Source organism: Diprion similis, chromosome 8 (assembly GCF_021155765.1).
Source record: "Diprion similis isolate iyDipSimi1 chromosome 8, iyDipSimi1.1, whole genome shotgun sequence".
NCBI classification, from domain to species: domain Eukaryota; kingdom Metazoa; phylum Arthropoda; class Insecta; order Hymenoptera; family Diprionidae; genus Diprion; species Diprion similis.
In genome coordinates this window covers 13,934,744-13,961,475 of record NC_060112.1, presented here as the reverse complement: position 1 = coordinate 13,961,475, position 26,732 = coordinate 13,934,744, and the positions used below count along the sequence as shown (strand labels likewise).

At 41.5% G+C, this 26,732-nt stretch overlaps 1 protein-coding gene across 8 annotated transcripts in view; it reads left to right on the top strand.

Annotated features, from left to right (window-relative positions):
• Positions 1–26,732, top strand: part of LOC124408561 (fasciclin-3) — a 233,954-nt gene that overhangs the window by 198,428 nt on the left and 8,794 nt on the right. For 3 of the 8 annotated variants that reach the window (XM_046885579.1, XM_046885576.1, XM_046885582.1), the window contains exons 2-8: positions 18,344–18,667; positions 19,168–19,305; positions 19,446–19,628; positions 19,716–19,900; positions 20,265–20,406; positions 20,880–20,972; positions 24,110–24,220. In XM_046885579.1, the coding sequence (XP_046741535.1) occupies positions 18,344–18,667; positions 19,168–19,305; positions 19,446–19,628; positions 19,716–19,900; positions 20,265–20,406; positions 20,880–20,972; positions 24,110–24,220 (1,176 nt within the window). The remainder of the gene's footprint in view (positions 1–18,343; positions 18,668–19,167; positions 19,306–19,445; positions 19,629–19,715; positions 19,901–20,264; positions 20,407–20,879; positions 20,973–24,109; positions 24,221–26,732) is intronic. The other 5 variants (XM_046885577.1, XM_046885584.1, XM_046885583.1 and 2 more) reach the window with 3 other exon arrangements.

Genomic DNA, 26,732 nt, shown 5'->3' with positions numbered 1-26,732 from the left:
AAACTGACTGAAGAAAGGTTATTTTCTGTAAGGGTTGTTTCAGCCGAGTTCTGTGTGGAAAATTACTTTGAGCAAAATCCGCGAAGAAATGTAAAATATTGAATACATTATTGCTGTAGCCGTGTCGGGCGAAGACTGAGGTTGCATGAAGAAACAAGTAAACTTTACCATCTACGAAATTGCGCGAAGAGAACGAACTCCGCCTCCTTCCTTCGACAAACCTCTATACCAACGAACGAAAAGGGAGCTACACTCTTCCAGATTGACGTGGCTATCCATGTCTTTCGAACTTTCGAGAACAAATGTAGTAGGAGAAATGCATCTCGAGTTGGTGAAACTCAAACCATACCCTTTGGAAACAATGCCGCACTTCTATTGCGCTTTGTTAGTTCTGCTAATGAACAAGTTGGCCACGGTGGAGTGTAAGGAAAAGTGTCGAAAAACTTTTCTTTAATTTTTCGGCTTTTCCTGCCTCTTTTTCCCCACGTAATTCAGTCAGACTTCGCCAGAAATCGTAACTGTAACTTTACAAATAAGTCGGAGTTCCCAGTCACCAGTTTTGTTCCAGCCTGCTGAACGTCATAAAATATTACGTCGCCGTTTGTACCTCATTTACGTAGTTTGAAAGTCAATACAGTGAAATTCGTTAAAGGCTTACAGAAATTAAGGGCCTGATTTATTATTTATCCAGGACTATTCATCCGTATACGCGAACAGTAAAATATACAGTATCTCGCAATTCTAACATCCCGTAACAAAGCAACAGCTACCAACTTTCGTCGCTTTGTTATACTCGAAATTTGTTACTGTGCGCACATGTTGAAATAGCGCGTTATGCTTTTTGAAACTCGAGCCTGGTTCACAATTTTCAACGACTATACAGAGTCCTTTTTTTATACTCACTGCTGAGTAGTCCGACTACCAGCTATATCACGTTGATCTCATCGTAATGGAATTTGGCATGCCGAACAAACGCCTCAGTCAACCAGCGTGTAAATTGTGTGTCTACTGAAATCCTGCTCCAAGCGACGTTGTTCAATATTTTTTTTTCAACAGAAACATGTACAGCAAGGTCAGAGACCGAGTTTTCCATAATTGAACTCTCCGCCCACGTCGGGGCTGGTATAATAATTTCGCTGGCCGCAATTCCGCACATAGTCTCGAGGGACAAACTGCGTTGTCAGATAAGACCTTTCGTTGCAAAGGTCCATATTTACAGAGCAGCTACCCAAACTGGTTGACTACATATCGGGTGGGTGGTTTTCTCCCAATCTCGGCAAAGGTTAAGCACACCTAAACCTGCCGCAGGAGGAGTATATCGTGCTCGTCCTAGTCTAATAGCGGCTTATTATGATGTCGGGCCAGCGGTTCAGGGGGATCAAACACCCCGATAGTTAATAGAACAGGCCATCAATGCCGGGGCAGCTCATTATCTCGGTAGATAACAACGGGGTCGGTTGGTTCGTCTACGAGCTGTCAATACGTGTTTCCCTTGCATGTGCGATTTCAGGTTTGCCACGGGGCATGGGGAGCGTGAGTATCTCGAATAAGAAATCCTCGGGAATTCTAGACGATGTGGTGACGTCGAGCAGCAGCACGTGATATCCTGTGACGACGTGTGTGACGCGTAAAGATAGCACCACGCACCGTGAACGGAAATGGGGAAATAAGGTGACAAAGATGAATTGAATTCCGCCCTCGTCCTTGTCGTCTTCGAAGGTGGCGGCGCGGCTCGATCCTGACAGGCATCTTGGCCCGGTACCATCGGTGATAACCTTCGTCTTTCTCCTCCTTCCATGCAACGAACCTTTGAAGACTGTAAATGACTTTGAAAGCTATGTGAATGCATGAAAATTTTGTCATCTTTCTTCAGCTGTTGCTCCTACGAGGTTTTAAATACCTTTCTGGTTTCTTTGGGGTCAAATTAGACTACCATGGGTCATTTGAGTCGGTTTTAAAAACGCAGAAAAAGATATCCCTTTGGATTTTTCAGTCTAAAATTTGCCGAGTTTGAATGACGATCGAATTGATTTTTTGATAACCTATGCTAACGTAATTTTTCGAAAGAAATAAACTCAAAAAAATAAAACTCTTCAGCATATATATGACACGTTTCCACTCCTGATGTGACAAGGAAACGGGTTAAGAGAAACAGCTCCATCCGTCGAATGTACAGGCCCATTTTATACCTCGACAGCGGCGTCGGGGCTTCTAGTCATTCCATGACAAACGATCATTCGACTTCAGGCTCTTTGGTCCCTTCCCTGTAAATCCGCTTCCCCGATCCGTTTCGGTCACCTTTTTCAAAGCACCTACCAGCCGTTTCTCCGCGACGTAACTGAGCTGGCGGAAAAACGCAATGCCCTTACGAAAGTTCGGTTTGATTTCCTCGCGTCTTGTTATATCGTGACTTTCTGTTGGCGCGATTCGTGCACTAGATTACGGGGATAACCGTGAATGCTGGACAAATGTGCTTCAGCATGCCGAGTAAGAGGCGCGGCTCTGTCACGAATACGTTTCGGTCTCGTCTCTTGGAGAATGGAACGTTTGTTTAGACCACCACAATGCAGCGCACTTTGCATTTCGTCGACCCTGCACGAAACGCAAGCTGCCGCTGTTGAACTCGTCCGGTGCTGGTTAACGAGTCATTGTAAGCTCAACCCACCAAGTCTCGCCTTTTAACCTCAGGGTAACGAATAGCTTCACGTGCGAAACAGGCGTGCCTAATGTGCCGGACGCACACCCCACGTTCAATGGTGTTTTCAACCCTGTCTGGGACTGATTGCAAGACTGTCAATTCGTCGATGGGGTGGAAAATCACCCCGACAACCTACAATGACGTATCGTCGACTTGAACAACTTCCTATTTAGTGAAACTGACGGCAATCCGGTATTTCAATTATTTCACGGTGTTTCAACCCTCGGGAATCTAAATGTACAGTATAAAGAATTAAAAGTCCTTCTTCAGATTCACTGAAACTTGTTTTCGCCTGAATTATTCATTGAAGCTTTTGGATCCCGCTCCTAAGATTCTTGAAGAAAATTAAAAACTTGAAAAAAAGACAATACCTTAGACGAAAGAAAAGTGATAAGCCTGCCGCATCGATTATACAGATCCAGATCTCGTCCAATGCGTTTGACGTTTCGTACAAGCAGATCCCGTTCTCCTCTAGCCTTTTTACTCTGATTTCTCCACCTCTCTTTCCCCCGCTCTCTTACTTCCTCCCGAGGAGCTCTGGTCCTACAACGCATGTCAGCTCTCAGCGCAGTTCTTTATTATGGTAATTCCATTCAACCGAGACGCTGATATCCGAAATCCGCGTTCAATTCGCATTGAAATAAGCTCTGATCTTATACGGTGAACGATGCGCAGGAAAAAACGGGGTGCAAAAATAAGTCCAAAAGATGGAATATGAGGAGTGTCTTTGCTGCCGGCGTCACGTTCTCTCTCTCTCTCTCTTTTTCTTACTCTTCTGTTCTCTGGCGACACGTGCGAGATAACGCGATGTATTTGTCACCGGTGAAATAGCGCCCCTTTAAGAACTTAACACCTCGTGGATACACCTCGCTGAGCGTTAAAAATCAATTCTGAAACTCGTGCAAACATGCCGTTCTTCGTGCATGAGGTGCTTCTACAGTTTGAACGAAATTCAAGTGAATTTTCAATCACGGCAGAAAGAAAGCCACGTGACGGTCATTGTGCGAATGACATCAATGCTCACCGGAAATTTTTTGAGTTGCGTACTGCGACAGTTCCGATATGCAAAGTTTTCTACATCAGCAACCCACCCGTCAGCCAGCGAAGGTGAGATAAGTATCTTATTTTCCCTACGTGAATTTGAACCGTGAAATCATGACCAGCGATTACATGGCTTCCCAGTTGGCGGGTCGAGCGAGCGGATTAAACTTTGATGCATCGCCAAAGTTTGATTGTGGTCAGCAAATTGGTGCTGCAATTGTGGTGCTGGAACCCACTAACCAATTAAAGGCTAAGTGTCAATAGCCATTCTATGAACTCTACACCTGCACGCGTTACCACCAGATGACGGGCGAACTTCCAATTTCTAACGAACCAAATCATTTCCCTTACGCATCATGTACGCGCGTGCAGCGATAATTGTTTATCATTTCTATCAACCATTTCATACGAAAGTTACGGTACATCATGCTCACTGAACGTTGGGTAGATAATTTCCATTTCATTTTGTTGGCTGATCGCACCCTTGCAGGATAAAATTTCACTGTTATTAACGAGTGCATGACCCTCGAAAATAAAAATAAAAAACCTCGTATATACCCTCAACCGTCCCAAGTACTCGTATAGACGTTGAAATAATATCATCAGAGGAACGCTAATGCTCTACGGAGAATTCCAGAATAAGATCCAAGGGAGGAATGGGTGAATGTCACGTATTTCAAATCGCACTCCTAAATAATATTTTCTGTCTTTGTTTTTATGTTTAATGGGGAGTGAAGAAGATAAAGCTAGAATAGACAGAGTCCAGGAATGGTATGATGTACGGGTATGCTCAAGCAGCGCACTAACAGCATAGAATACTAGCGCATGAGAAATGAACCAAGAGTTATGTAAGCTGGAATAACTTTTGTTGATTGCAGAGATGTATCGCTGAAGAGGTAGCTCGTGTTTTCCTACCAACCTATACCTACTCGACGCCTTAATGGTGTCGTTGCATAATAAAATATAACGAAGATATCGAAGACAGACGCAGCAAAGACATAATACAGAATCTGATTACTTCCCAGGGTAATGGCGAGAGGTTACAAGTCTCGTTGAATTTTCGCATTTAGTATAATCAAGGTCAACAAAATCTACTTCGAAACCTAACCAAAGGCAGTGGTTACCAAATCCTTGTTTGTTATCTTAACGAGAGGTAATTCGTCCAGAAAGGTAAGTGGCTGGACGCAGAAATCCACCAGGATTAACCGTCTGCGTAATAATGCAAACACCAGCACTGGATACCAATGCACTCCAGGCCTTGCCTAGAGGGATACGGATAGAAATGCTAAGCAGTTGCATGCTCTAGGGCGGACGGTTGAGTTGCTCGAGTTAGTTGAGTCGGTTGTTAGTACTACACGTTGCATACGCGAGATTACCTGCTAGTGTTTACATCCCGGCGTTCTCCACTCAAACCCTGACTCCTCGGTGCCATGGGGTTGACTATCTAACTCTGTTGAAGGTCGTTGAAATCCAGGGTTTTACTTTCAGGGTTAAATCTCCTATGATATCTCGTTAACGATGAACTTGACGTAATTATTACTGCGGTAAGCCATTTAGGTTGAGTCATATACTTGTATGATCGTTAAGTGCGACATGAAATTTTCGGGGAAATGAGCCTTCGCTTGTTGTAGAAGTGCCACGTCATTCTCGGACCACCGAAATGCGAGACGGTTATTCTCGCTGTGAAATAAAATGAATGACAACCTCTGCTGTAATTTTTCTACCGGTTAGTGGTTGGTACGCCCCGTCGTTCGTTGCAGAGATTTACTGCATCTGGCAGTGCGATGATAACATTGAAGCAACTGACGCCTCCCGCCCAATGGCATCCTGCTGCTCATTCAAAGGTGAAAGAAAAAACGGTGAGCAAGCGCACTGTAGGGGCGAAGGAAAAAGTAGAAGGACAAAGGACACGGAAAAAGGTAACGCAAAAAATGTGAAGAAGGAAGGAGAGGAAAAATAAAAAAGCAAGAGGGAAAAACCGGCCTCATTAGAAGGCTAGACTGCCGGCCAACGAGAGTTGCTGGATTCAAAATGAGTTCGGAGCCAGGGTCGAGGCGGCATGTAATGATATGTGTTGAGATTTTCGCGGTCTTCGCTCTCGCTGCCCTTTAAATGGGATCAACAACGTCCCAGCCGTGGAAATCGTCTGAGAAGACGATGCACGTGCAGCGCTGTTAGGATGATGAAAAACGAGGTTGTTGCCAGCGGAGTAAGGTTGAGTGATTCCGAGTGGTAGGGTCTCGTTGAAATGAAACTACGCCCCAGCAATTTCACTCGACGTTGAATATCACATGTAATATTTTGATCTCACCCGAGGAAAAAATTTACCTCAATCCTTCGAAGCAACGCCCGAAACGCTACCAAGTATCGGATGAAACCACGCAAGGAAGCTTCTTCAACTTTTCCACGTAATTGAATCGCCTGGACTGAACGAATGAACGATGCGTGGAGATGAACAGGGAGGATAGAGAGAGACTCTCCTCCGGAACACTTGGCGACAGTTTCACCTCTACCTTAACTACAATTGGAGTTCTGAGCTTTTGATGCCTTTGACGCACCATGATTTCAGCCTTAATGCAAATGAGGTGACGCTCCTTCGTTCTCCATTCCCCTAGATCCACAAAGGCGTTTGTATAGCCGCATGGGGTTGTGGGGAGAATTCTTTCAATCCACTTACAGTAAACTGAAAAATTAGAAATCTGCCCGGTACAGATGGATTTCACGAAACAAATACACATCTGTGCTTTAAATTTTTCTTCTTGACAGTTTTATTTTCGATTCGAGAATGAATTTCACACAGGTACACTGAAGAACTCCTCTTCTCCTCATATATTTTAGCGAATAACGAGTTAACGGTTTTCGTCGTTCGTCGCTCTTGCGGGACTCGGAGCAAATGTGCTTTCATCCGTTTTCACTTAGTGTTCGGAGTAACATGCCGGTGAAGTGGAACATCGGCTCCTCGGATAAGGGGTTTCGGTCGGTGAAGGTATTGGTTGGCACAATGTGTGACGGTGATGCTGACGATGTCACAAGGGCTAGTTAAAACCACATCAGGGTCACTTCCCTCTGTCCATCCTCCAACCTAAACCCCGCCTCGCCGTCCCTCTGCTGAAACTTCGAATTTCCCTGCCTCGATTACATGGCTCTCGGCCAAATTACAATCCAATTTTTATCCAATACAGAATTCCGAAAGCTCACCTTTCATTCTACGGTATTTTCAATTGGCGGGGCCATTATGCGGGTATTACCAAAGCTCAGACGGGAATGCATGTAATTCCGGAATTCTGACTGGGGAAAACATTGAAATCTGATGAAATGAATCAGTAAATATAATTGGATTTATCAGACGGGAACGATTTTTGCCAATATTGTTACTCGCAGAGCTGTGAATGAATTTGCTCGGCAAACTGTGATAAATTAACAATATTATTCCCAGTAATAATCATACTCGAATACATTCAGCAAGCGATATATAAACATTATACGTACATATAAAAATTTTTACCTGATGCGTAATTTAATTGGGAATTTCACACGCGGTGATATTTATTCACCGTTAAAAACAGAAGCTCGTAATTTAATTAACAGATGACGATGAAGTATCGCGTTTCTATCGTTGCTAATTAGTCGTGTGTGAATACACCTCAATTCGCAGTATTTTTCCACATTTTCACATCGTGAAAATTCAAAGTCGGAAGGCAGTCGTTCGCGTCACCCATCAACTGATGAAAATAGTTATGCCTTAGTGCGTCGATGCAATTTACTGTTTCACGAGTCTGGTCTCGTAGCAAGACGTAAGTGAGCTACGCGACACGCTGGATGTGGGGCTTCGATTTGACGTGCCAAGGTGTAGCTGATATGAACGTCGCGAACAAGCCCATCAAAGTGATTTATATTGGGTGCAGGATCGGGCGAAGGTGGCAAATGGATTCCCCACTTTTAGTGTGTTACAGGAAGGCGGAATATTAATTAACGACGCGTGGACGAGAGAGCGAAGAGGCGTACCTCGCTCACCTCGTCTACTATCGAGGGTAATTTAACTCGAAGCCTTCAATTACCATACTTACTTATGCATGTATTCAACGGGGAAAGAGAAACTCACCACCGTATATCGGTACCGTCACTCTTTCCTTTTTTCCTCATTTTCTTACCGCCTGGAAGCCGCGAACTACGTGATAAAAGTAACGGTTCAAGATGCCCGCTTGGTTGCGGTAGGTTATTCTATTAGCAAAATCACGCCGTCTGGATTATAGCTTCTGTACGCTCACGTTGCACGAGAAACGCAAGTGCCATTGTGCGCATAACAGTAAAGGCAAACCGTCAGGTCACAATCTCACTTCCAAAAACACTCTAGTTCACCTCATCGTACGAATTCGATTCCATTGCCTAGATCATCTGCATTGGTCACGCTGTCAAGGAGTCACTTCTCTTTGGTCCTTCCAGCATGCCTTCACAGGATCTGAGACAACTTGAACAAAGCGAGTCCACAGAACAGGCTATAAAACGTATTATTATCATGGATGCGCAATGAAACCATTGTTAGAATTTTTCAAATACTCGCGATACACTCGCAAGGCTAAGAAGCAACCGAAATTTCTGATGTTTATTGTGTTTGGCCTCTCAGTCGTTTAGCAAACCACGTGAAGTAAATACCTTGGCAGATTGTCGAATGCGTGTTCAATCTGCCGATTAATATTGTTAAGAAGTGTTTGCCAAGTTTGATCAAGAGTTGTTTATCACGTATTCCATTTGATTATTTTAATTGAAATTGCAAAATCGCTGCAGACCGCATTCAGTCACACATACCTACTATGAGTCAACGATAAATATCTGAAGCAGAAATGTAATAAATGGTACCGCAATTATGATAAAAGTGAGTGGTTAAATATCACTGGATCTGGCTTCAGGCCGTGACGTTTAATCTCCTGCCGCAGGTCAAAGTCAGTTCAATGCAATATTTCCTTTCCGAGAAGATTGCAGTAATACAAATTATTTTCTTTGTTATTTACTTACTTTTTCTTTTTTGCTAAAACGAGTCTCTCTTAAAAGTTTTATCGAAACGGTTTCCTAATAAATTATTCCCGGTGCCAAGTATTTTTATAAAAGAAAAAGAGGTTCGTAGTTCCAGCTCTAATCAACTGCAGATATGCAGGCGATCTGGTTAATATAATAATAATATTACGTATAACTTCAATCAGACTTAAGAGGCATCCTGTTATTAACTTCCACCACCTTGCATCCTTCGCGCTATTGTCCCCCGTAATCCAACGCCCTGCGAGCCTCGACCATAAACCAAGCTTCCATGCCTGAGGATTGACTCGCGTATCCCGCCTTAGAGTGGGGACGAGTATATAGACCGGGAAGCTCAATCCCGGTTGATAGTTGTTTAATCCGGTATCCGTTTCGGTTAACTCAATTCTCAGCATCATCATTGGCGAGCAAAACAGTTCCTGTATACCAGGCCAGGAGGGTGGAATACACCCTTAAAGCCCGGTACACTTGCCGTGGCATCGTTGGTCCGACTAGTCGGCATAGAGAAGGGTCCGAGAGTTGATTTAGCAGCGTGTAAATCGGGCTTAATCAACATGGAGATTTGCGGACGTCTGGGACAAAATTGGCAACGAAGTCTTCGGTTCTTGAGCTTGCGAGAAGAGCCTCGACGAGCGCGAAGGAGCGAATGGCAGTTGCCGAAACTGCTAACTCTGCGTCACGCTTGTTTGTTCGGAATAAACTTTTTGTCGGGCCAAAACTTCACCGCGGGTGAAACTCGCGGGTCTTCAGCTCGCCTCCTCGCGATATGGAATATACGCGAATTATTTGTTTAGGCATCATCGGTGCTCCGCCACCCGCCAACCCACTGAGCAGATATTTGCTGATCATTTGCAACAGACAAATATTTGTTCACTTTCTGTAAGGCCGATCGTTCTATAACTTCTTATGTCTGTTATCTTCTCCTTCGAGTTTTCATTTCCTAAAGTGTCTCACTCCGTGTTATATCTTTCGTTTCTTGTTCCTTTTTCTGTCATAAAAATTTTCTCTTCACGATCAGTCGCTTACTCTTTCAACGTGTAGGGCTCCGCTTGCAATCGTTGCTGTGAAAGCTTTATTTATAGACATAGAGAAAGAAATTTATATCGACAAAGAAGTCACTCGAGTACTCTCCGATCCTCCCGGAAAAGTTTCAAAAGCTCTAGCAGAATTTATATTGTGTCGATCTTTTCCCATAGCATGGAGATTCCGCCTTCCGTGTAGATTGAAGGGTGTTTTTTTTTTATTTTCACTTTTTATGCAAACTACAAGCACCCTCTTCTCGTTGTACAAACTCGAACCACCAAAGTTTCTTTTCTGGCACTGCAGTAGCAGCAAAAGCAGCAGCGTCGTGAATGCAGTTTAATATCCGCTTGATAAATTCTCCTCGGTTGCAGTCACGGTGCAAAGAGCTTAAGCTGCAACTTTTACGGCAGACTCTTGGGACTTCTGGGACCATCAACGATGCCGGGGTTTCTAATCGAGGACGCCTGATAAAAGCGACCTCGTCGTCCGTTGGGATGTCTTAAATTCTGGCTAGTTGAATAAAAAGATTATCCCTTGATTGCGCGTCCCTCGGAAACCTTCGTTCTGTCGGCAAGACGATGCGATCGGCACCTCGATTGCTGTGAGAATTTTACTTGCTCAACTGTGGTTGTCTTCGCTTCCCTTGATCTCATCGAACCTTAATCAACGCGTGCCTGTAGTTTGGTCAAAAACGGAAAACGGAAAGATTTAGGCAACTTTTGACTGAAATTGAGACTTAAGGAAGTAGATTGTGTAAATATATATGTCTAGATTTTGATTCGAATCAATAATTTTTTTGCCGTCTCTCACGTGGTTTCACTTCTCCATTCACGTCAATTACTTAAGAGTTCCAACTTCTTTGAAGAACGTGAAATATTATAAATTCTACTTATTTCTGAAGTCAATTCAACAGGGTGGCGACAAACTGGGAGAACCGGGAAAACCGGAAAGCGTTTGTGTTTCATAAATTATTTTTAAATTTCAGCTATACTTCGTAAATTCGATTGAGCTAACTTCCGAAAATGGTATGATTCAATTTCTAATCTTTCATGTGAAACGAAGCAATACTTCGTATTTTTAAGTTCAAATTTATATATTAAAGGTGCACAACTTCTGGAGCTTTTGGTGATAAAAGCTACCCAACAAGACCTAAGTATCAAAGAAAAAGGTCAGGGATTCTGAATTCTTTGACGGGAAAAGTCGGGGAATTTTACTTCAGCGAAATTATTACCACCACGTTCAACTAGGGATAAATATCAATCCACCATTTTACAAAAATTGACTATTGCGAAAATCCTTGGAATTCGATTTCAGCACGACAGAACTAGCCCGTAAATTCAGGTGTAATTTAAACTCTACAAGATTGTTGCAAAGAGGAAGGCAGGTTAGTGTGGAAAACCGCGGAATTTCCCTGAATTAACAAATATTAACCACAGAATTATTATGCGGGCTTAGGGCGGGAAGGGTGGAGGGTTGATCCCGTTGTATAGAGGGGTCAGAGGAAAGCTCTGCGCGGCTGTGGTCCTGGCGGAATTAGTTGTATGCAGATTCGGTAGTCGTGGCGTGCAGTTCAGGCGACGCCTTATTGCGAGCGGCCATCCGAGAAAATTGGAAATCACTGGGAAATTGCGCGGAACCGCTACCTATTCCCCTTCCCAGCTCTTCGCTCACATCCGTGGCCATTTTCCGACAGAAAATCCTGAGAAACCGGGAGTGACCGGAAAAACTGCAGGCTTAAATTCCTGTGAGAAGCGTGTGGACGATGATGACCCGCAGCTCGATCGGAGGAAAATTCTACATTTATATGCAATTTTCGGAAGCCACGGTTTATCGAGAGAAAATTGAATCGAGATCCAGAACTTCTCTTTCGGAGATATTATCCCCCTGCAGATTCTGGCGAAGCGATGCACACTTATACGTGCATTTTCATCGTTGCGCAGATTTGGCGGAAATTTCAATTTTCAATGGCATGCAGAAAGTCGGGCTTACCACAGACGTCAAGAAATTGGCCGGAAATCCACTTCCGGCGAGTCCGTGAAATCGAAGCACAGCACGATTATTTGTGTACGTAGTTTCTATAGCTGTGGATATCGAGAGACTCGGCTGAATCTGGAGGATCTGTACGTATGTATCCGCGTACGACGTTGAATCTATCAAATTTTGTCCGCAAAATAGTCGTGATTTTTTACTGCGCCGCAACTTTGATTTGTACATGAAAGAACCGCAAAGTTTAAGCGGTTTATTTTGCGAATCCAGGACAGCGAGTTGCAGGATATGTAACCTGCCGCCGATACTGCGAGAACCGTAAATCACATTCGTATCAGCTCTTTCCCGCAGTCTTAAATTCGAACAATGCGGAATTCCACTGCAAGCTCGTATATCTTTTGATGATATTGATTTGTCACGTTGGTCCTGCGCGTAACGAATTGTAATTCATATTTGAATGCTCTCGAGGAGTTGGGACTTTCTATTTTCTACGGTTTGAAATTGAAAGAAAAAATTCAACGCGTATAATATCTACGGTTCATGAACCGCAAGAACTCTGAATTGTGACTGTGCATGCTCTCGTTTTAATCAGCGGGAAAAGTCAAAGGACGAAATTACGCACGCTCGGGGAATATTTCTGGGTTTCAATTCCTCCCGCACCCTTTCTCTCGTAATCGGTTTTTTCTCTCCTTTCTTTCTTTTCTCCCCGTAGCGTTTGAAGTTACGACATTACCGTGGCTCGCAAATATTACCGGGAATGCCCTCATCATATTTTCATTCACGCCCAAACGCTTCTGAAATAAAAGCAAAACCCAGTCCTTGTCTCCTATTACTATAGCATGGGATACTCTGCTCTCCATCCATGCCTTGAGTCTTCGTCGAGTCTTCGTGGGTTCGATCTGGTTTCGCCTGAAATACAAATTTACCGTCATGCGCGTTCTTCCATCTCTGGATTTCGGTATAATTTCACATTTTTTCACCATCCACTCTAAGTTTAAAGATCAATATAACTTCGATGCTTTTCTATCATACCGACCTCGATTTAATGAAATATTCAGCAATTTTGCGTATACATCTTTACAAAATTGATCGAAGAAAAAGTAATAAACCATCTTGTACATTAATTATCATTCAATCATATATATATATATATATATATATATATTTTTTTTTTTTTTCTTCCTATACTCGCGAGTTACACTCGCTTCAAGTAGAACGAAATTTGGTCTTGTTCCACTCTGCAGAATTTGACGGTAAAGTAAAGCCCCTGCCTCTATTACGTCAACGAGTATGTCACCGTATTTTATACTCTATATCTTGTCTCTATAAAACATAAAAAGAACTTCATTCCGAAGACAATATCTGGGAATTAGGTACTGCAAGCTAATCAACCCTGATCCGTAATTTTTAAACTTTCCCATTAGGCTCTGCTCAGATAATAATTTCCGCGAATATCCTTCCGGCTAAGCTCCCGTGCCCACGAGATTCTGATTACGGTTTTACGTACATTTTTAATCAAACCCAACTCGCGGCTGATATTATACGGAGGTACTTTGTACACACTAAACGTGCTAATTATAAGCGTTGATGAAATTAACTGGAAATAAAACATCGTTCGGTTGTATCCCTTTGCCACGAGTCTTAGCTCCAGGCATGAATAATTTTTCTTTCATACTTCCCGACGTGTCGATGGAGGATTGAAACTAATCAATAACAGCAGAATAACTTTTTTTCGGCCAAGAATTGTAAACTGAGTTGTTTAACGAGCGGCTTAAATTTTCTGAAGCGTAAAAATCCCACCGGTAAATGCAAGGGCCTCGCGGAGTCTTGGCAAAAAATTTAATTATTTCATTACACCTCCAGTTTTCGTTCAATTTATAACAATTCTCAGTCTCTAACGATGTCTGCTTGTATGGATAGGCTGAGCTGATGGTAAATTATTACTCCGAAGGCGGTATGAGACTTGGTAACACATTCATGTTAGACCTATATATACGTATATTAATATTAGAGAGCGCTATTCGCCACTGTTCTATTTATTCCAGTAATTCATCGAAAATCTAATTAGTGGGATTACGTTTGTAAATTCAGGTATTATTCGTTTCAACTAAACAGTTGCAGGGATGTGCGCGAATTTTTATGCGCAATTTTAAATTACAGCAACGGGTCTTCATAACGTGTATCGAATTATTCAACGCACAGAGTCGAGAGAAATGAAATGAAATGAATAAATAAATTCACAAAGTGTACATAATGTATGCACCTCATTTCACGGCTGACACGAGTATGTATAATGAAACACAGCAATAAAATTTGTCTTTCCACAACAAGGCTAATCCGCTAATCAAATGAATCCCATCTCAATAAACAAAAATAACTAAAAGTTGGCCGGCTTAATCGAAGTTCATTAAACTAGAATAAATTGAATCAGCTTCATTACCATCCTGAAGTTGGAGAAAATTCTAAAAATATGAAACGCTGTACGAACACGAAAATGAGGAACGTTTGCGTTGATTGAGCTCATTCACTGTCGTGCGCAGGAGAGCAGGGCGAGGCTTTTGAAAATTGACTATTGACCAACAACCGCTAACAGTCGCGCTGCTATTTTCCCAGTATTTTGAATGACAATAGCCCTCATTGAGGGGAAAAATTACAGGGCTCGTTGGATCAACCGTGCGGTAACTCTCGCCTACTAGCACTCGGCATAATTCGTGTCAGAACGCCGCACGTGAGAGGACACAAGTCACGGATTCTCTGTAATTACTATGCCAAACTTGACACGAAATTATAGCCTCGTACGTGATAACGGTGCACGATGATTAGCCTGAGCTAAAAATAAAAACAAATCGGCCTGCAACCGCGTCTCGAACTCTCTTTCAGTACGCGGGATGATTTATCGATATTAAGTATAACTTTGAAAATTCTCTCCACGATTCAGCATTTGAACTTGTGAAAGACAATATTTGACGTCTTGGAAGCGGAAAAATTCCAAAGATGGCTTTCGAATTAATAATGAATTAGCCCTTAAGGGGGTGTCCTGGTCGATTTCGATGTTGACCTATGTATCTACAATATCAAAGTCCGGGTATCTCAAACGTGAAAACGGGCCTAACAGCCCCATTCTATACGCAATTCTTAACAAAAACAGTCCAATTAATTTTTATTTAACACAGAAATTAAAGAAATGGAATGAATTCTATTAATCTAATATTGCGATTTCGTAGAATCCGTGATAATTGGCCACTTTCCGACATACACAATATTCTGCGGCTGTTGCTCCAGCGCTGTAAAAACAGTAGTAAAATAATTTCATTTACCATCATACGTATAACGCGAGCGTGAAATTTAACGATTGTTAATCATTGAGGTTATAGACGAGTGTTTACTTTTCACAAATATAATTTTCACCGTTTCGATAATCACGTGAACCTCGGTATTAGAAGCTTGAATGGCCAGGTGATGTAACTGTTCTAAAATATCTCATTTGACATGTTCAATACAGCAATGAAATATGCAAATTAAATAATATTAACCGTTCGTCCGCAGCCGACTGCAGTATTGAATTAGCCTAATATTGAATGCACACCATAACCTGAGGCGCGGGATATGCCAACATAGACATTCAACGATTAGTTTACGGACATCCCGACCACTTAGCTTTGACCGGTTATCAAGCTGTTGAAACCTGTCAAAGTAGGCAGGTGAAATTAGAATGAACGACGAAGAATATAATCATTCCGAGGAGCTGTGGCAGAGCTTTAATTGTCGTTAAAGCCCGCTTTGCACCTATTATGCAGAGCGAGTCTGCATGTATATAACAAACACATCAACTCGCCCTGGAAAGGTGTGCGAGGAAAGAGGCTGAAGAGGCTTTCGGGGTGAAAAAAAGGCGCTGGCGATGATGTAGGATGTCGTAAATAAAAAGGGCTATAGCAACCCTCCGTCTCGCACCCGGAACACGAAGTACGAACCTGAATGAGCCAAGTGCCTAAGACCGAGCGCCGGAGAAGGAGAACGTGAACGAAAATCAACTGCCGCATGGTTTTCCTGCAGTGCCTTGAATCTAGGAGGGAATGAACGATGAATGGCGCCGGCTGTACGCGATAGCGAATATTGCTTACGTATACCTATATACCTACATACCTATATATTTATATTATTTATATATTCTTTTTTCACTCGCTCATTTTTCTGCATTTTATTATCATCACCTACAGACGCATTATGACATATGCACGTTTGTCACGCCGTTCACTCGCCGAAAATTTACTCCCTTCAACTCACTAAAATACGCAGGGGTTTGCGAAATGGCGGGGGATACCAGCTGCGTGCGTTGAGTCATTCCGATCGGCTCTTTCCCGGCTTATGTATATACGTATGACAAATACCAACAGGTGTCTCACTCTTTTTTTTGGTCTCGAGCAGGAGAGCTGTTGAATTGCAAATTTATTTTTAGTGAAAAACGAGACATATACACGATCGGCGAATTGCCGTCTCGTGATTCGAGGATTTATTTCGATTTTACGGATGGTTAAGCTCGGAAAATATAGAGCTGCATTCGAGTCGCGAGACTTGGAATAACTCGTACTGCAGTTTGCATAATGCCGATCAAATCGATTCCCCGGCAAGACTTGAGTCGCCACACTGAAGCTGTTCAAAGTTCCAAATCACGCTGAGAATCAAAACGTTGGCAATTCAATGGACCGAAAGGTAAATTTAATGCCAACATCAACGTTACTGCAATCTTAGTGCCAGAACACTTCGGAGAATTGCAGCGGAAGTTGAATGAGAAGGCGATTGAAGAAAAGCGAGCGTTGATGTACGAAGATCATTTCGCGACAGACGTTTCGCTCCTCCTCCTCGACTGCAATATCGCGTCGTTATAATGCAATATGCATTTGCGACTGCAGCAATTCGCACGAGTCTTCGTTTATCGTATTAAGCTTAATGCTCGTTTATGCGAGTACACGGTACTGGAGGCAGCAGTCTAGATGCCTCCTGATGACACCAAGACGGATTCCCACTCGGTGAAAACTCCCAATTTGACGTTGGAAGAGCGATTACCGGTTTGCCGTTGGCGGGAACATAACGTATGGATTTTCCGATTCTCATCGTCAGTTCTAGTAAACTGCTACTTGGGAAAAGTGAAGAGCGGACAAAGATACGAATAGAAAGCACAAGTATCAATGCACGTATTTGGAGAACGGTTGTATTGTACACCTCTTACTAATTTCAATTACTACAATATTTTTCTTATATTTATTATAATTCGCCGATACAATATATTTTGAAATCGAGTTCATCAAAACCGGATCTTTTTATATACTGCGTACAGTGTAATCAATTACTTTTGCGTGTCATGAACCCTCGGCGTGTTTTTATTAACGTTTCTGCCGCGACGTGGCATCCGGAATGACGGGAGATCGGAAATGAGAGATAAGCTTGACGTGGCCCCGGTAAAAAGGGACGAACGTCAATCCGAATATCCATCAATATAACAAAAGATAAGATTCAGATATAATATAGTACATACTCACACTTTGCAAGATAATCTCTCACAACCCGCAACGAGTTTGGTACAACCGTTAGCCCTTCTGTAATTTTTCCTCGGGCTTACGATCGTTAAATCATCAATTACATGTGAACAAAAGCTATTCATCCGAGGTCTGTTATACTTGCTATAGAATATTCTCCTCGCATATTCGTTTGTTTAGTGCATAATAGTCGCTCCTGTAAGTTTTTTTTAGTCAAATATCTACCTATACAAAAATCTCGATGATCAATCGCTGCATGCGCGAGTCGGGTTAGGTGAAAAATGAACGAAAAGTTAGGTAGCAACGTGTACATTATATATATATATATATATATATATATAATAATATACTATATGGAAGAATAGAAACGTCGCGGATGGTGGAACCGGTTTTACCCAATGTCTCGTTTCTTAATCAAAAATATGAAAACCAAAGCTTTGCTCCTCTCGACTCGACTTGATAAAGGAAGTTCGAGTAATCTTTTTTGTGTCAAAAGTTTCGTTCGCTTATACAATACATGAACTATACCGCAAAAGGGGGAAGTGTAGCAACCCTTCGTGCCTTTCCCGGGGTTGCGCGACCATTTTGGCGACCAGTACATGGTGAGTGTAAGCTTATAGTTCGTTCAAGTTTGTATTTTACCGCAGAGAACTGAAGCTGCTGGGAAAGGAGCGGGTTGGCTTGAGTTTTAATCAACTTCACTTTTTGCCCCATAAATCTGACGCTGTTACTGTGCTCGCCTTCCTTCTTCGCCGCGCCTCGTTGTTCGCGCCTTGCAAGCTCTATTTGCGGTTGAAATCACACCACGTAACACGCGCCACCGAAGGTTTATGATCACTCTCTCGTAGAGCAGATAACTATAAGTAGAAGCTAGAACCCCATTGCTGTCTACCGTTCGGATGTAGTGCTGCAACAATAAGACGGTTCTTAGCTCTTTTCCTTTCAATCAGCGGAGACCTGCTTGGTCCGGAAATCGACGTCATTTTCTCCGATAGTTATCACAGCTTTGTGTTTTCTTCTTTGTTTTCAGCCGACACGCAGAACATTGACATCTCGATCAATCCATCGAGAGAGACGACGGTGCGCGTTGGACAAAACCTCACGATACTCTGCAGCGTGGGCGTACCTTTGAGAACCTGTCGCGTTGAAGTTCCTCGCGAAACGACCGTGTATCTCGAGCCCAATCAGCCGCCCGAAGATGGAATTGGGTGGTACGGCAAATCGTTGGAAGCTGGAGAATGCGGGGTACAAATCTCGCAAATCAAGGCAACACACGACGGCATATTCAAGTGCGGCCTCACTCCGAAGTCTGCCAGATCCGAGAGCTACAAGACCTTGAGAATCATCGTTGCCAGTGAGTATGCAACACTCTGGAGTCAATGTTGATTTGTTTGCTGTGGTCTGTCGATTTTGGAAATTACTTGTACAATATGTGACACGTGAGATTGAATGGATATTAGGAGGATCTTATCCAATACTGTTTAGCATGCTGTTGAAAAATGGAAGAAATCATCAGAAATAATGGTATGAAAATATTTAATGCAATGAGCAGCTGTTGCCCATTTGTCAGCATTCAGTATAAGTCGACCCAAGAGGAACGTGAGAAAATAGTGTATTAATCGGTTGTTACTCGGATTTCTTACTCCAGACTTATTTCAAATAGTGCTAAAAAATATGTATTTAGAAATTTGACTGGAAACCATAAAAGCGCCGCAAACCAAAGTATACACCGTGTCGAAGTACCTATACACAAGCGGCGCGGATGAAACGGGCGATTAAAACTGACTGCTCGACTCCGTAAGAAATTAAGGTGAATTTTGACCAATACATAACTAAATAACTGTGATTTTGCAGAGGCTCCATTCATGCCTGAAATGATGGTCTATCCCGGACGTCGTGGTGATCCAAGAAATTTCGAAAAGGGAGAAACGCTGAAAGTGGGCTGTAGTGTCAAGGGTGGTCGACCAGCTGCAAACGTGTCTATATTTTTGGGTAAGTATCGGGGACGAATTTTTTTTCGTGTCTCACGTAAACGAGCACCAACAAAATCCGTCACAAGTTTAGTCGCTTCAGCATTGATTCATTTCTTTCGCCATCATTTTCCTAACTGAAATTTTAACCCTTTATCACAGGCGACGAACAAATCGGTCTTGAGGAGAGACCAGTAATTCGTGACAGCAACAACGACACATTGGTTATTCAAAATGCGACACGAGTCTTGTCTTGGACTGACAACGGGAAGGTGTTACGCTGCGACGCTACTCACCTCGCTCTGGATCGACCCCTTTCAGCAACACGGCAGATCTCGGTCTTATGTGAGTTTGTTGTAGTCTGGCAAGCTCTGCCTGCACATGTAAAATACGTCTCATGGATGGATGGATAACGCTTGCTGTGTTTTTCAGACGCGCCGCAACCCCAGCCCACAATTGAAAGGTTTGGATACGTTATTGGTCAGCCTGGTACAGTTAACGTAACGGTTCAAGCGAATCCTCGACCGCAATTCATGTGGCGTATTGACGAAGACAAGGTCGACGAGGATCGATTTGACGAGAGCAATCGCATCAAGTCATCCAGAGCAGTCGAATTAGTAAGATAATATCACCTTCTTCATTTCCAATTAAATTTATCGGGAAATCTTGTTATCGCTTTCCCTGTGCCCCAAGTATCTCACTATTCCCGGCTCTCTTGAGATTCCCATTCGGCTGTTGATCCCCGACCCGTACCTTTCACTCAAAAGCCCTGAATCCCGAGACACTTTCGATATCGAGTTCCATTGAACATCTTCGAAACTGTCAAAGGGTATCCTCGACGACGAACCCCGGTTGAATATTTCACGTGTATTTGAAATCAGATAAAGTACAACAATCTGCGAATATATTTAGTACGAATCGAAATCTTTGCTTCTATTCCTTTGACCTTGGAAGTAAATGTGTTTTGATTCATCATTACAGGGCAAAGGGTATTGGCAAATTAGTCTGACTATCGACAGTGTTCAAAAGTCCGACACCGAGAAGAAGTACGTTTTGGAAGCAGGAAACGAGCTGGGATCTGTTGAGTACCAAATCGTTTTGTCGACGTCGACGGAACCTCCTGGTAAGTCTTCAGTTTTTCAAAAATTCACCTGTCACAGCTTAGTTGCCGTCAATCAGAACACGTTACAAAGCACACAATGCACCATCTCACTTTAAAACGATGCATCGGCGTGTCATTTATGCCTATTAGAGGTTTAATATGGCAATAATAACCCTACGGCAGATACTTTTTATTTCCACAGTCGAAGTAAACGCGTTTCAGGCCAAGGTCCGTTCGCCAAAATCATTTACTAGATAATCAATGTTCCTTAGCCAATCACACTTACTCAGCAATTTTTTACGATGTACAAATGCCATGTTCATTCGCTGTCTATACTATGTAATGATCTTACCCCGACACCACTTGTTCGGGGATGCGTCCGTTCGTTCGCTCATTCATTCATTCATTCATTCTCACCTGCTACTACCACCACCACCACCACCACCACCACCACCACCATCATCACTACATCGAAAACGAAACCAATATGGCAGAAGGTATATCTAACCGCACTACTTCACCACATGCTCACGCAGGAGCGTTCAGTCACTTCTATGGTAAGCTCGCCGAATCAATGCACGCACTAGGTAATTCTATTTTAACAATTACTTGTAAGTAGAAGTATAGGCCAAGAGCCGCGTATTTTTTCTCTGGAATCTTCTACACGCCAAATTTCATTGTTGGAACATGTTCAGGGGTGTCCACTGAATATAAATGCAAGTTGGTGCCACGAGGGGGTGCCCGCATTAGCCGCCATCTTGGAAAACACGTTTTATTAAATATCTCGTGAACCGTGCATGTACGACAAATATAGTGGAGATCATTTTCGTATATAATAACATTCCCTACAACTTTTATAAATAACTTTTTTCCGTACAATACATAGATTTTTATTTATAGCGCTCCAAACTTTTTTTAATTTGTTTATTGCTAAATATATAGTTAACGGTTGATGATACATGAAAAATGGTAATAACCAAATTTGTAGAACATAAAATTTTCTATAAATTTTATCTGAAACTTTTTTTCGTGAGATGTATACTTTAAGAGCTATAGCTTGATAAAACTTGCACCTCGTAAATTATCAGTGGAAATGTTGCTCGTTACTACGAGCGGAAAACATTTCGTATCGGATAAAACGGCATAAGATGTTCAGAAATTATAAATACTACTATTATAAATAATAATTAATGTTATTATTATATGATATTTTTAATATATTATTTATAAGATGAATTTATTTATTTATTTTTCTTTTATGGCGGGGGAAATACATTATGCACGGAATGACGGACTCCCGGATCCGTGATTAGATTGATTGCGTTGAATAATAATAAAAAAAATAATAATAATAATAATGAGAAGGAAAAGGTGGAGAAGGGGATAACAGAGTTTAATTGATGCAAATTAATTTTTTGACAAAAACGGACTGAAACATTTATTTTCATACAAAAAGTGGCACGTTATTTTATGCAGTGAGTCTCATTTGTTTCGACGATGAAGGAAGACACTCATCGCTTTGCAGACTGTCTTCTGCTCCGTCTGCCACCGTTACAGATAAAAGAGATGAATCGACAGTTGCATCTTCATCGATTTCGTCTTCGATGTCATCAAATGTATCAGGTACATTGTCGCATGTTTGTCCACTACAATTGGAACAAATAATTGAACATTTAAGTCCAGCTTTTCGGCATCCACAGGCAGCCCCGCAGTTTTTGGTGCATTTGCAAGATATTATTTGCAGTAAACTTGATGTTGCGGGAGCCATACCAGTCCGAATTGGCTCAAGCCCGTTTGAAGTCCGCTTCCAACCCCATTTTTCAGGTTCATGGTAAAATCCAAGCCAAGTTTGAACCTGGTGATAGGCTCTGAATGAGTGGTAACGTGCCTTATCTCGGGTTGGAGGTAGAAGTGATAGACTCAGCTTCGTCTTACTCTTCAATTTCCCGAAGCATTTGTATCGAAGAGAATTAATAAACTTTTCCGCTTCCGATTCATCACCTCCATACAGCCCAATAAAAAAACGTTCTCCAGCTTGAGCTATTATATTTGGATCAACGTTCTTTTCGGTGAACAACTCCACAGCTTTACTAAAATATACAGGCGCATGATTCAATATACAGCATTATAATCTCGTGGATATTCTGCGTCCACTCGGCCTTTACAGCGTCATAGCTCTTAAACTTTACATTTCTTAAACTTAAAACTTAAATTTGGTTATTACCATTTTTCATGTATCATCAACCGTTAACTATATATTTAGCAATAAACAAATTAAAAAAAGTTTGGAGCGCTATAAATAAAAATCTATGTATTGTACGGAAAAAAGTTATTTATAAAAGTTGTAGAGAATGTTATTATCTACGAAAATGATCTGTACTATCTTTGTCGTACGATGCACGGTTCACGAGATATTTGATAAAACGTGTTTTCCAAGATGGCGGCTAACGTGGACACCCCCCGTGACACCAACTTGCATTTATATTCAGTTGACACCCCTGAACATGTTCCAACAATAAAATTTGCTGTGTAGAAAATTGCATTACGAACCTTGTTTTTTTGCTCTGGCTCTTGGCCTACTAGGCCACTGGGTTTTACGTGAACGACGATGCTCGCTGTTTGTTCTCTGGTTCGTTCGTTTGTTCGTTTATACATGAGCTATATTTATTTTCCACTAATGCTTTCGACGGCAGGAATCTGTCTCACAGTTCTCGTAGCTGCTTAAAGGGAAAACCGTTTTCCACCTTGTCAAAATGCGAGAAGTAGGCGAAAGCACATTTCTTTCGAAACCACACATTCTTTTCAGAGAAATATCCGCGTATTGTACAACCGGTAATTCACGTTCAACCCTAAAATGGCGAAGTAGAATTAGCGTGGTGAGAAATTGCGAATATCTTTTTTGCTACAAGCGGGGTTCAATTGTTTCACTTCAATCGCGTGCCTGTAATCAATAATGCAGACATAAATACAAGACATGTTTGATCAACTGGATTTGTAATTTTTGTGACTAATTTCCTGGTACATGTCAATCATTCCGCCAGCAACTTCTTGTCTTCCGAATCCCGGAATACTTTCGTAGTTCAATACTCACCACGCTTGTAAATATTAACCTATGCTGCATCGAAGTTGTATTATTTTTTACGTCTCTCACTTGGAGTGAGCTTGCTATGAAAGAACTCGTGTGATCAATCATACACTATACATCAATCACAATTAAAATACTTTACTTAAATTTAATAATAAGGCGATCAAGCAGCTCAATCGAAGAAGAGACATATCTTTGTTGCATCATTGACATGCTGTAAAATTCTATCTTTGATCCCATTTTACACGGAATATTCATTTCTGGACGCTTGAAACTGATAAAAAGTGCTCAAAACCGTTCAAAATCAACTAACAGCACGTGGGGGAGATCCGGTGATATTGGAATAATTTCCATCTGGTTATCCCTGCTTCTACGTGAGGATTGATATAAAATTCAAGCTACATATTTTTACTAATATATTTTTATATCTTTTTCATCCTACGGTAACAATATTATTTCTTTCCCAAATACACCCGACCTCTTTTACCCTCACAGCGTCTTTATTACAATGATTAAATATGTGTTATCATATAGATAAAAAAAATGTTCCTTTGAGTATTTTCATTTTTGAACCGGGGCATGTTGTGTTCAAAGACGAGGTGGATTGAGAATGTACGCTAAACTATATTGCAATTACAGGAGATCTTGACGCCGGATCGATCATCGGCATCGTTGTTGGAGTATTGGTCCTGCTTCTTATTGTGTTCCTTATCGTCTTTGCACGTGCTACGGGTCGTTGGTGTTTCGCAGGTGAGTCCCCCGTATTATTATCCTTAATTTTCGTCGTTTCGTTGAGTGTACTTTTCTCTGAAATACAAAATTTTTCTCAGCATTTGCTTTTTGAGTTCCTGCAGATGAGAGGACCAGGTGTCGCAATTCAGATCGCTGAACGCCCAATATTCACTTTCAAATTTACTGCATAATTGATTATACCGTCGGAAATTATCATTTTCTATTTGCTCACTTTTGTCTTGGCATGTTCAATTTCACATTCTGGCTAAATTGATCCGAATTTCAGCACCGTGTCCCATGCGTACAGTGGCAGATGTACCCCGTTCTTTGCAAGCAAATAATCGAGACTCACCATGTATATTCTCAGATTAAATATTCTCCAATAATCCCCGATTTGATACCCAAAACTTTTTATACGAATTACGAGTGATGGATTTTTTTATCCTCTATCAGGTATCTGGGTAAGAAAAAAAGAGAATAAATGCTAGAAATACTTACAAGATAATGTTGTAGTGACTTATACGATTGAGGTTAATAGTTTAATCTCTTTACGATCGATTGTTGCGAACTCGTAACTCGGTAAAGCCGATAAATCAGAGGTATAATCAGAGAGTAGTTGAACCCAGTACAAATAGGACCACTTATAAATAACGCGCTGCGGTTGGAATCTGATCACAATACGTTGGATCAAATGGTACTTTCAACGGAGTTAAAATGATGCAGAATGATTTAGAATGCTCGGCTGGTAAAATAAAATGACAACGGAGAAAACAAAGGTTTGATAAATAGCAAATTGGCAAGAATCCACTGCTGCTACTGCCCTCTACGTGGCATTACGTATTTACAGTATGTCTGTAAATATTTCACTGCAGAACTAGGAGTTTTCTCTATCTCGTGTAGAATCAACATATTTGTATTTGAAAATTTTCTTCTATCTTATGATTTATTTGAACAAGTAATAATATATTTGTATTGATTCAACGGACAGTATGCAATCTAGAGAAAATAAATTACGTAGAAGCTCGGAAAACAAATAGTAACTACTCTCTGCAAACCTAAAAACTTTCCGTAGTCAGGTTCCGAATGCTAGACATGCGGAAATATGTTGGGAAAACTTGTTTGGCATATTATTTCAAAGATAAACGCGAAGCGAATGCGAAACAATTCGTCTACTTGATTACTGAGATCAATACTTCTCCGACGTTGAGTTTCACAAGCAGAAATTAAACTGAATAATTAATCGTAGTAACAAAATCGGTGATGTCAGTGTTTATTATTCGGAGAATCTGGTTTCGATGAAGTGCAAAAAAATCTATGCTAAAATATACAAACACTTCGAGCCATTGAACATACGTGATATAGAAGGATTTAGGGGCAATCGGGTGAACGTTGAAACGAGTCCGTTGTTTTAACGTGATACCGGTTCAATGATGTTCATCGATCGGATAGATTCCAGATATTTCCAGAGTGATACTTTTCAATGTATTTTACTGGCTCGTGAAAATCGAATTTTTGCTTGGCCAGTCCTGTGCAAATTTATCAGTTCTCTTGCTTCGGCATCGCGTAAAATTTGCCACCTCTGAAAGTCAATTCTGCCTGTTCTAATATCAGTTTTTTGCTGTTGGAATTGCTATTCTCAAATTCCCTTGTTCAATATTATCAAAATTTTTGCCCGAATGATATTTTTTTTTTCTTCTTTTTTTTTCCAAAACCCATCTTCGTCACAGCGTAAGATCCGATGATTCTCGATCTTGTTCGGTGCAGTCTTAAGACTCAAGTTTTTCAAACCTATCAAGTTTCAAATTCAATACGGAATGTAATCATTTTTCGAGACCTTAATTTTCCATAGAATTTACGAAACAATCAAAAGGTTTTCAACTTGAAAACCGCTTTTGCGTGAATAATATCTTCAAAGTACAATTTAGCTGAAGTCCTGAGGCTTGCGTCAAGTGCGACAAATGTCTCGAACACTTCACAGTTCAAAAAAAAAAAAAAAAAAAAAATCGTCTCTTTGGTAAAACAATTATTACTGAAAGGTATTTTCGAAAGTTTCAATTATGAAATAAGGTGAGCGTGAAAATCAATGGTTAAACCTAACATTTTGAAATAAAGACCGATAGCTGATTACAGAATGTACAAATTACCATGAATCTTGAATCCGAAAAATCACCGCCAGCGTCAGCATTTTGCGTAATATGGTAGCGAAATGTATGTGTTCTCCTTTCCCCCCCAAAAAATAAATTCCCCCATATCAGTTGCCACCTGTATGTATACATATGTACTGTGTGTTGTGCCGCCACCTATAGGACAGCATGCAAGTCGGGCGAAGTAAAGAACACGGAGACACACCAACATTAACCGTGCGATACCATTCTCTAGGCATGACACTACCCAGGGGTAAGTTAGCCTCAGACATGAGACAGCAACCCCTAGTGCCAGCGCTGTTCGCCGCCCACCATCAGCCATCAATACAGCTCATCTCCATTCCACTCCAAATAAAATAAAAAAGTTTCGGAGTTTCAAAACCCCC